The following is a 10,335-nucleotide window of genomic DNA, read 5'->3' as shown; positions in this document are numbered from 1 at the left end:
TCAGTACTTTGCACCTCATGCAAAGAGGTTGACCTCATTGGAAAAGACTCATCTCTCTCTTTTATGGCAAGACGAAATGTTTAACTGTATATTGGATATAAATTAGTAATAATGAAAAACTAAACTTAACTGATCAGATCAGATCAGTTGCTCAGTCGTGGTCTGACCTTTGCGACCCCATGAATCGCAGCACCAGGCTCCCTGTCCATCACCAACTCCCGGAGTTCACTGAGACTCACGTCCATCAAGTCAATGATGCCATCCAGCCATCTCTCCTCTGTCGTCCCTTCTCCTCCTGCCCCAATCCTCCCAGCATCAGAGTCTTTTCCAATGAGTCAACTCTTTGCATGAGGTGGCCAAGTACTGGAAGTAGAAATATTTCACTCACTTTTAATACAAAATACTCCCCATTATTAAGCTCAACACAACCACCATCTCTCATAGCATAATGCTCCATCCAATTTTCTAACTCACTGAGAACATTCTCAGTTGCTGCTAAGTGATGTCCTAAATATTGCATTCATGCTCCCTGCCCTAAGTTTCCCCAGAGAATGTGGTTCTGATTAGCAAAGGACAGTCTTAATTAACAAGCTTGCTTCTATCAAGTGCACATCCAGAGTCATTACATCCAAAATGTTGAGAGGACTTTATAAACACATCCTGGGTTCAGAAAAGAACTTGGGAGAGCTTTTGTGATAGCACAGTGACACTTGACAATCAGAACTCTGTCTCCTCCCTCCCTGTGATGCAAACAATAGTCAGCAGAATCTCTCTTTTACACTGATGGAGAATTTGTGCAGATGCACACAAGACAGACTGACAGACATTTGTGATTTCATGGTAGGGTATTGAGAACAGGGAGGGCTAACTACTCAGATGCCAGAAGTGGAGGGTGGGGAATCTCTGCCACAGTACTAGAGCCATCACTGAACTCATGACAAGACACGAGCATTTCTCTAAGGGAAAATTCATCAAAGCCATGATCAGGAGAGGTAGGAAAGGGGGTCAGACCAGAGAGCTGGAGGCCATGCCAAGCGTCAGCTGTGCTGCTCTCTTACTTTGAAAGAGTCAGTACTGCTGTGCATTTTTTGTGTGGCAAAATACATGTAATATGAAATCTACCATTTTAACCATTTTTAAGTATACACCTCAGTAACGTTAAGTACATTTACATTGCTGTGTAACCATCATCACCACTCATCTCCAGAGCTCTTTCATCACCCCAATACTAAGCACAAGTTACATACAAACTTTGGTAGAACTCGTACAATGACCCTGCTAGTGGATGTGGAACACCAGCTCCTTGTATCCAGAGCTTAGAGCTGCCCCTACATGTCTCTCTCTCATATACACACACTGCTAACTCTGCTGAAATCTTTTTGCTTTGCTAAGTAGCATGAATTGTGAGTTGTGAATGAATTATTTCCCCTACAAATGTATACGCTGATGTCTTAACCTCCAGCACCTTAGAATTTGGTGACAGGATCTTCCAAGAGGTATTTAAGTTAGATGAGGCCATTAGGGTGGGCCAAATATAATCATACTGGTGTCCTTAGAAGAGGAGACTAAGACATAAGGACAGAGACACAGGGGTGCACGTGGACAGAGGGAGGACCATGTGAGGACACAGTGAGGAGGATGCTATCAGAAGCCAAGTGGAGAGGTCTAAGGAGAAACTAAACTGCCCATACCTTGATCTTAGACTTTCCCAGCTTCCAAAACTATGAGATAAACTCCTGTTATTTCTAAGCTTCCCAGGCTCTGGTCTCCTGTGAGAGCAACCTGGATGGACACAGCCCCAGCAAACTAACATAGGACCTGACAGTGAGAATTTCCAAATAGCTTCTCTTTGCCAAATACCCCACCTCTTCCAGGCAAGGACATGTCTGCTGTTTTCCTCACAGCTCTGCTTCCTCCTCCCTCCATACCTGAGCTTCTACTCTTCCTTCAGCAAAGGACTGGGTCCACCTCTCAGCCTCCACACAACTGCCCAGCCTGCAGGTACCCATGGCACTTCCCGCCCAGCTCTGGGCAAAGGGAGCTTTCCAGTTTCAATGAAAGCCTCCAGCTGCCAATTCTGCTTTCACTCAGCACTTACTATCCTATATTAAAACCCTCTAAATGTCAAAAAGCAACAGTTAGAACTGGACATGGAACAACAGGCTGGTTCCAAATCAGGAAAGGAGTATGTCAAGGCTATATATTGTCACCTTATATGCAGAGGGCATCATGCAAATGCTGGGCTGGATGAAGCACAAGCTGGAATCAAGATTGCCGGGAGAAATATCAATATCCTCAGATATACAGATGACACCACCCTTATGGCAGAAAGTGAAGAACTAAAAAGCCTCTTGATGAAAGTGAAAGAGGAGAGTGAAAAAGTTGGCTTAAACCTCAACATTCAGAAAACTAAGATCATGGTATCTGGTCCCATCACTTCATGGCAAATAGACGGGGAAACAGTGGAAACAGTGACAGACTTTATTTTGGGGGGCTCCAAAATAACTGTGGATGGTAATTGTAGCCGTGAAATTAAAAGACACTTGCTTCTTGAAAGAAAAGCTATGACCAATCTAGACAGTATATTAAAAAGCAGAGACATCAGAGATATTACTTTGCCAACAAAAGTGCACCTAGTCAAAGCTATGGTTTTTCCAGTGGTCATGTATGGATGTGAGAGTTGGACTGTGAAGAAGGCTGAGCACCAAAGAATTGATGCTTTTGAACTGTGGTGTTGGAGAAGACTCTTGAGAGTCCCTTGGACTGCAAGAGATCCAACCAGTCCATCCTAAAGGAAATCAGTCCTGAATATTCATTGGAAGGACTGATGCTGAAGCTGAAACTCCAATACTTTGGCCACATGATGCAAAGAACTGACTCATTGGAAAAGACCCTGATGCTGGGAAAGACTGAAGGCAGGAGAAGGGGATGACAGAGGATGAGATGGTTGAATGACATCACTGACTCAGTGGACATGAGTTTGAGTAAACTCTGGGAGTTAGTGATGGACAAGGAGACCTGACATGCTGCAGTCGATGGGGTCACAAAGAGTCGAACACGACTCAGTGACTGAACTGAACTGAGTTGCTGACCTTTTCCTCAACCCTCTGTCTTAACAAACTCCACGTAGAGACAGGTTCCTTACAGGCAGGAATGAGAGCTGAGCATCCTATTCTCCCTTAATTCTGCCCAGTGTGGGTCCTTACCCTCTCCTGGCTGACCCTCCTCCTTTGTAAACTAAGAGGTTTTGTGAAGTGACATCTCTAAGGGCATCGATCTCAGGGCACACAGCAGGCCTTTAATAAGTGCAGCTGGAAGGACTCGTTGGCTTCACCAAGGTGAACAACAGCAAGATGGAGTAGATGTGAATGCTGCTTCAGAATAAGCAAGTTTGTGAGACTTTCAAGAAGACCCATCTAGATTCCAGCAGAGGTCTCAGTCAGCGTGTATTAGGACACATTATACACAGAAAAGCATCAGAGTTTTTCTACCTCAGGGATTCAGTGGTCAAACAAGAACTACCAACAACAAATTCCATAAACACAAAGTGAGAGTCAGGACTTAAGCCAGATTCTAGATACCTAGTTTCAAATTCAAGTTGACCCTACATGTGGGTCTAAGTATTCATTCTACTAAGCATCAATGAAGCAATGTTAATGTTTGAGGCCATATGCTGGTGAGGAATAAATCACTTTGAAATTCTAGACTTTAGTAAGAATTTCAAATCAACGGAATGACAAGCATAATAACCCAACAAGGCCTTTCCACAGAAGTCATATGTCAGTACTAAAATCTTCACTTTTAACATGCCTTAAACAAATGATGGAGGAAAAGAACTGGCAGCCAAGTAGCAGGTCACCTAGTCCCATTCTCCAATTTAAAAAGCGTACATCATCTTTCTTCTTTTTAGACTTTTTTTTTTTTTTTTTTTTTTTTGGCTGTGTCAGGCCTTAGTCACTTCATGCAGCATCTTTTGTTGCAATGCAGACTCTCAAGCTGGGTGTGCAGGCTCTGGAGCATGCGGGCTCAACAGTTGTGACCCATGGGCTTAGTTACTCCATGGCATATGAGATCTTAGTTCTCCAACAGGGATCAAACCCATGTCCACTACATTGCAAGGCAGATTCTTAACCACTATGCCACCAGACCACCCTATTCATAGTCCTTCTTATCCCTAGGGTCTGGATTCAGCAACTACAAGTAGCAGGAGGAAATCTCCCATCTATCCCTTACTCCCTAAAGCACAGACCCCACTGTCCTCTGCACACTGGAAGCACCTTCTGTATTTTCCTGCCCTGACCTCAGCATGATGCAAATTTTCTCTATGATGGATCTTCTATGGAGGGAAGGGAGGGAAGAGAGAGACACCAGGCAGAGCGAGTTGAGTCTCCCAAAGTACAAAGGCTTTCCTGGGCTCTCTTCCCTGGTCTCTACAGGGTTCCTGGAAAGAAGAAATGATAGAAAACAGGAGCAAACTCACTGTTCAAACAAATGCCTGCTGACTTCTGTGTCCACTGCACTGAGCGGATCATCCAGGAGGTAGATGTCTGCATCCTGATACACAGCTCTAGAAAACAGAGAGATGTCAAGAGAGGACACTTCACACTCTTTGAGTCCCGTCTATGAATCATGACAGTGTTCAAAAACTGTATGTTCATTCCAAGAGCCTAGGGAAAGAGCCAAGACCCTGCTTCACACAGGCCCACCCAGTGAGCAGAGTCTGCATGCTCACTTCCACTAGGAGCCATGGAGAAGGAGGGGCAGGATGACAACTGAAATGCCATTTACCTTGCAAGGTTGACCCGGGCTTTCTGCCCTCCACTCAGTGTGGTTCCTCGGTCTCCTATGACAGTTAGATCTCCATTTTCCAGAAACTGTAAATCCTACATGGAAAGAGAAAAGGGAAAAAAACAAAGAATTAAAATGTGTTGTCCTCCTGCCATCTTAGCCCTTCAGTGTTAGTACTTCATAAAAGTGTTTGATCAGCAGCAGTGTGCTTATTTTCATAGCAACTAAATTGTGACTTTGAACATTAAAAAAAAAAAAAAAAAACTCAGGAATGTTAATGTGTTTTAATTGTATATTTTTTTCACAGCATTTATGCATTTGACCATTATAACAGGTATTTAGTGAGCATTGATTATACAGCAGACATCGTTCTGTACACATGAAACAAAGTCTCAGAATTTCTTTCCATGGTGGGAGACGGACGACATGTAAAATTAACCTGAGCACAAGTACTGAGGATGAGAAGGAAAAGGAAGCGGGCTCAAGGGGATGGAGACTGAAGGAGGGAAGTGAGTCCACACTAGGGTGGGAGGGCTCTGCTCAGAGTGGGTGTGAGCAGATCTGGGAGGGGGGTGGCGCTTAGGCAGACCTGGAGAGGCTGCTCCTCACAGAGAGAGGGGCGGGTGCAGGGGCCACGGGGGAGATGCCCAAGGGGTTCAGGACAAGTAAGGACACAGGAGAGTGGAGCTGAGTAGGAATGAGGGGAGTGAGGGCAGAGACAGAGAAGGAGGAGCCTGGGGTCACTCCAATAAAGGAGGAGTGATGTGGTCTGATTTTTAAGAAATCAGTCCTGCACATTGTAGAAAACAGACGATAATGGGAGAAAGGTGAGGGCAGATACAAGCAAGGAGGCTACTGGAATAATCTAGGTGAGAGATGATGGTGCCCAGGACCAGAGTGGGAGCAGCAGGAATGGAGAGACAGGGTCACACTCCAGACACATATGGAAGGTGGAGTCTGGAAGACCTGCTGACGGGACAGGTGTGGGCTATAAGAGAAGAGGACTATGGTTTCTGGGGTGAGGAAGGGGAAGGACAGGGTCTCCATTTACTGAATTGGGGAAGATGGTAGATGTAGGTTTAGGAGACTTCCCTTGTGGACAAGCTGAGATGACCTCCCAGTGGTGTCCCAGTGCAGCTGGACATGCAGGTGTGAAGGTCTGTGCTAGAGGCACAGGTGAGACCTGGTGGCCCAGGCTGGTGAAGGCACAGGTCTTACTTTATCAAGGAGTAAATGTGTCTTAAACAAAACATTTTACTGATCTCAGCCTCAGCTTCCCACTCTCTCTGAAGAGATAATACCTGACCTGTGTCTTCCACAGTGATACTTAAGGCAAGTGGTAGACTGACAAGATCAGCACAAGAAATGGAAACAGAAAAAATAAGCATATGAAAAGATACTTGACAGAAATGTCATTCAGTTCAGTTCAGTTCAGTCACTCAGTCATGTCTGATTCTTTGCAACCCCCTAAACCACAGCACACCAGGCCTCCCTGTCCATCACCAACTCCCGGAGTCCACCCAAACCCATGTCCATTCAGTCGGTGATGCCATCCAGCTATCTCATCCTCTGCCATCCCCTTCTTCTCCTGCCCTCAATCTTTCCCAGCATCAGGGTCTTTTCCAATGAGTCAGCTCTTCGCATCAGGTGGCCAAAGTACTGGAGTTTCAGCTTCAAAATCAGTCCTTCAAATGAACATTCAGGACTGGTCCCCTTTAGGATGAACTGGTTGGATCTCCTTGCAGCCCAAGGGACTCTCAAGAGTCTTCTCCAACACCACAGTTCAAAAGCATCAATTTTTTGGTGCTCAGCTTTCTTCACAGTCCAACTCTCACATCCATACATGACCACAGGAAAAACCATAGCCTTGACTAGATGGACCTTTGTTGGCAAAGTAATGTCTCTGCTTTTGAATATGCTATCTAGGTTGGTCATAACTTTCCTTCCAAGGAGTAAGCGTCTTTTAATTTCATGGCTGCAATCACCATCTGCAGTGATTTTGGAGCCCCCAAAAATAAAGTCAGCCACTGTTTTCCCATCTATTTCCCATGAAGTGATGGGACCAGATGCCATGATCTTCGTTTTCTGAATTTTAGGCTTTAAGACAACTTTTTCAGTCTCCTCTTTCACTTTCATCAAGAGGCTCTTTAGCTCCTCTTCACTTTCGGCCATAAGGGTGGTGTCATCTGCATATCTGAGGTTATTGTTATTTCTCCTGGCAATCTTGATTCCAGCTTGTGCTTCTTCCAGCCCAGCGTTTCTCATGATGTACTCTGCATATAAGTTAAATAAGCAGGGTGACAATATACAGCCTTGACATACTCCCTTTCCTACTTGGAACCAGTTTGTTGTTGCATGTCCAGTTCTAACTGTTGCTTCCTGACCTGCATACAGATTTCTCAAGAGGCAGGTCAGATGGTCTGGTATTCCCATCTCTTTAAGAATTTTCCACAGTTTATTGTGATCCACACAGTCAAAGGCTTTAGGGAAATGTCATTAGGGAATTACAAATCAAAACAACAAGATACTACTATATACCTATTGCTGCTGCTGCTGCTGCTGCTGCTAACTTGCTTCAGTCACGTCCAACTCTGTGCGACCCCATAGATGGTAGCCCACCAGGCTCCCCCGTCCCTGGGATTCTCCAGGCAAGAACACTGGAGTGGGCTGCCATTTCTTTCTCCAATGCATGAAAGTGAAAAGTGAAAGTGAAGTTGCTCAGTCATGTCCAACTCTTAGCGACCCCATGAACTGCAGCCTACCAGGCTCCTCAGTCCATGGGATTTTTCCAGGCAAGAGTACTGGAGTGAAGTGCCATTGCCTTCTCCAATATACCTATTAGACTGGCTAAAATTCAAAACACTGAAAACACCAAATGTTGAAGAGGGTGTGGAGCAACAGGAACTATAATTCATTACTAATGAGATGTGAAATGGCACAGTGATTGTGGAAGATATTTTGGCACTTTTTTCACAAAGTTTAACATGGCCTTACTATATGATCTAGTAATCATTCTCCTAGATATTTGCCCATATGAACTGATAATTTATGTCCACATAGGAACCTATACCTCAGTACTCATATCAATTTCTTTCATAATTTCCAAGAACTAGAAGCAACAAAAATGGCCTTCACTAGCTCCATTTAGAAACAAACTGAGGTGCAACCATACCATGGGATATTATTTAGCAATAAAAATAAATGTGTTATCAGGCCATGAAAAGATATGGAGCAATATTAAGTGCATTTGACTAAATTAAAGAAGCCAGTCTGACAATGCTTCATTTTGTATAATTCTAACTCTAAAACATTATGAAAAAGGCAAACTATAAATACATGAAAAAGATCAGTGATCACTAATGGTTGAGTGAGGAGGAAAGATAAAGACACAGAGCACAGATTTTTAGGGTAGTAAAACCTCTGTATGACACTATACTAGTGAAAGTATGACATTACATATTTGTCAAAGACCATAGAAATGTACAATTAAAAAAATGAACTTTAATGTAAAGTGTGGATTTTAGTTAATAATAATGTATTGGTTTTGGTTCATCTATTGTAACAAATGTACCACACTAATGCAGATGTTAATAGCGAAAACTGAGGGGAGGAGTAACCAGAAGATGGAGTGTATGGGAACTCTGCAGTGCCTGCTCAATTTTTCTATAAACCTAAAACTGCTATAAAGTGAAGCATAAAAAAAAAAAAAAGACAGAACAGTCTGGGCATGAGAAATCAAAAGGAAAGAAACAGTGTGCTCAAGGGACACCAAGAAAAACTGCTGGACTAAGTAGATTCTTGTCCATGGAAGCAGGAAAAACTCAAAGCTAAGAAGGATATGAAGTTTCTATTTGAGAATCTGGGAATCTATCAAAAGTTATAATTTAACATTATTTAAGAACTAAATAGACAAATCAGAGTACCTGGTGGGGGTGGGGGGAAGATAATAAGAACATCCCCAAATGACAAGATAACAACCAAAGTTTATGTTACACAGTTTTATATTACAAATCTTAAATTGCCTGTAATTACCACTGGACAGATCCTGGCACAGACAAACAGAGTCTTGGGGGAGTTTGTTATCTACTAGACCCGTCAGGCATCAATCTATGATGCCCAGCAGTACCTTTCTGCAGATAAAGCCCTCTTTTGTCTCTACTTTAGCAAATTGGGCAGAAAGCAAGTGGCACAGTAGGGTCTCCAGGATAAGAAGTTTTCTGATTTCCCTAAGTCTCACTTTCCTCTTCTACAGAATGTGCTGCGGAAACAAGAGTCACTAAACTCAATGATGCTGTGAGAATCAAAACACACATATGATCACCTTCCATATATAAAAAAAGGACACGAATGGATTGTAACTTGCTATTGGTGACTGAGACCTATTTTCACATCAAGCCAACATTGTTGGGACTCTGCTCATACTGTGGATCACAATATGCAAAGCATGTGACCAAAAAAAAAAGAAAGAGATTGTCTCCATCATAACCCTCCCTGACAGCCACAAAGACATACAGGCACACAGGTTCCCTGCTCATTCGGAGTGCATCCAATGAAAGGCAGCAATAGCTCTGTTGTGGAAATTCATTATTTCACCTTCTTTCTTTGTAGAGCTCAGAAATTATCATCCCAAAAAAAAAAAAAAAAGAAATTATCATCCCAATCTTTTTGGCTTTAATGAAAAACAACAGGCCATTTTAAGATAGGTTCCCAGCCTCATACACACACACTGTTTACTTGGCCTCTGTTTCACTGTTGACAGTCTTCGCAAACTGTTCCACTTAGCTTTTATGCTTTGATTTTATGTTGTTTTCATTTCTTTCTCAAAACAGCACCACATTGTAGCACAGCAATTTCAATCACACTCTAGAAAAGGCACCTGAATCCACTCCTCCATTTTGCACAGTCAGGGCATAAGAAACAAGCACTCTCTCTCCAGGTCTGGTGGGAGGACTTCGAGTACATTGTTGACTCTGACAGTTCAGTTCAGTTGCTCAGTCATGTCTGACTCTTTGCGACCCCGTGGACTGCAGTACGCCAGGCTTCCCTGTCCATCACCAACTCCCAGAGCTTGCTCAAACTCATCTCCATTGAGTTGGTGTTATCATCCAACCATCTCATCCCTCTGTCATCCCCTTCTCCTCCTGCCTTCAATCTTCCCCAGCATCCGGGTCTTTTCCAATGAGTCAGTTTTTTGCATCAGGTGGCCAAAGTACTGGAGTTTCAGCTTCAGCATCAGTCCTTCCAATTAATATTCAGGACTAATTTCCTTCAGGATTGACTAGTTTGATCTCCTTGCAGTCCAAGGGACTCTCAAGAGTCTTCTCCAACACCACAGTTCAAAAGCATCAACTCTTTAGTGTTCAGCTTTCTTTATGGTCCAACTCTCACATCCATATATGACTGCTGGAGAAACCATAGCTTTGACTAGATGGACCTTTGTTGGCAAAGTAATGTCTCTGCTTTATAATATGCTATCTAGGTTGGTCATAGCTTTTCTTCCAGGGAGCAAGTGTCTTAATTTCATGGCTGCATTCACCATCTTCAGTT

At 43.3% G+C, this 10,335-nt stretch overlaps 1 protein-coding gene across 1 annotated transcript in view; it reads right to left on the bottom strand.

Moving 5' to 3' along the window:
- Positions 1-10,335, bottom strand: part of LOC784305 (ATP-binding cassette sub-family C member 4-like) — a 251,837-nt gene that overhangs the window by 160,922 nt on the left and 80,580 nt on the right. Inside the window, exons 11-12 of the mRNA XM_059892172.1 lie at positions 4,789-4,883; positions 4,481-4,567 (exon numbers count right to left, since the gene is read on the bottom strand). Of these exons, the coding sequence (XP_059748155.1) occupies positions 4,481-4,567; positions 4,789-4,883 (182 nt within the window). The remainder of the gene's footprint in view (positions 1-4,480; positions 4,568-4,788; positions 4,884-10,335) is intronic.

This window comes from Bos taurus, chromosome 12 (assembly GCF_002263795.3).
Source record: "Bos taurus isolate L1 Dominette 01449 registration number 42190680 breed Hereford chromosome 12, ARS-UCD2.0, whole genome shotgun sequence".
NCBI lineage: Eukaryota > Metazoa > Chordata > Mammalia > Artiodactyla > Bovidae > Bos > Bos taurus.
Note: the sequence above shows the minus strand (reverse complement) of the source record. Positions and strands in the feature narration are given on the sequence as shown.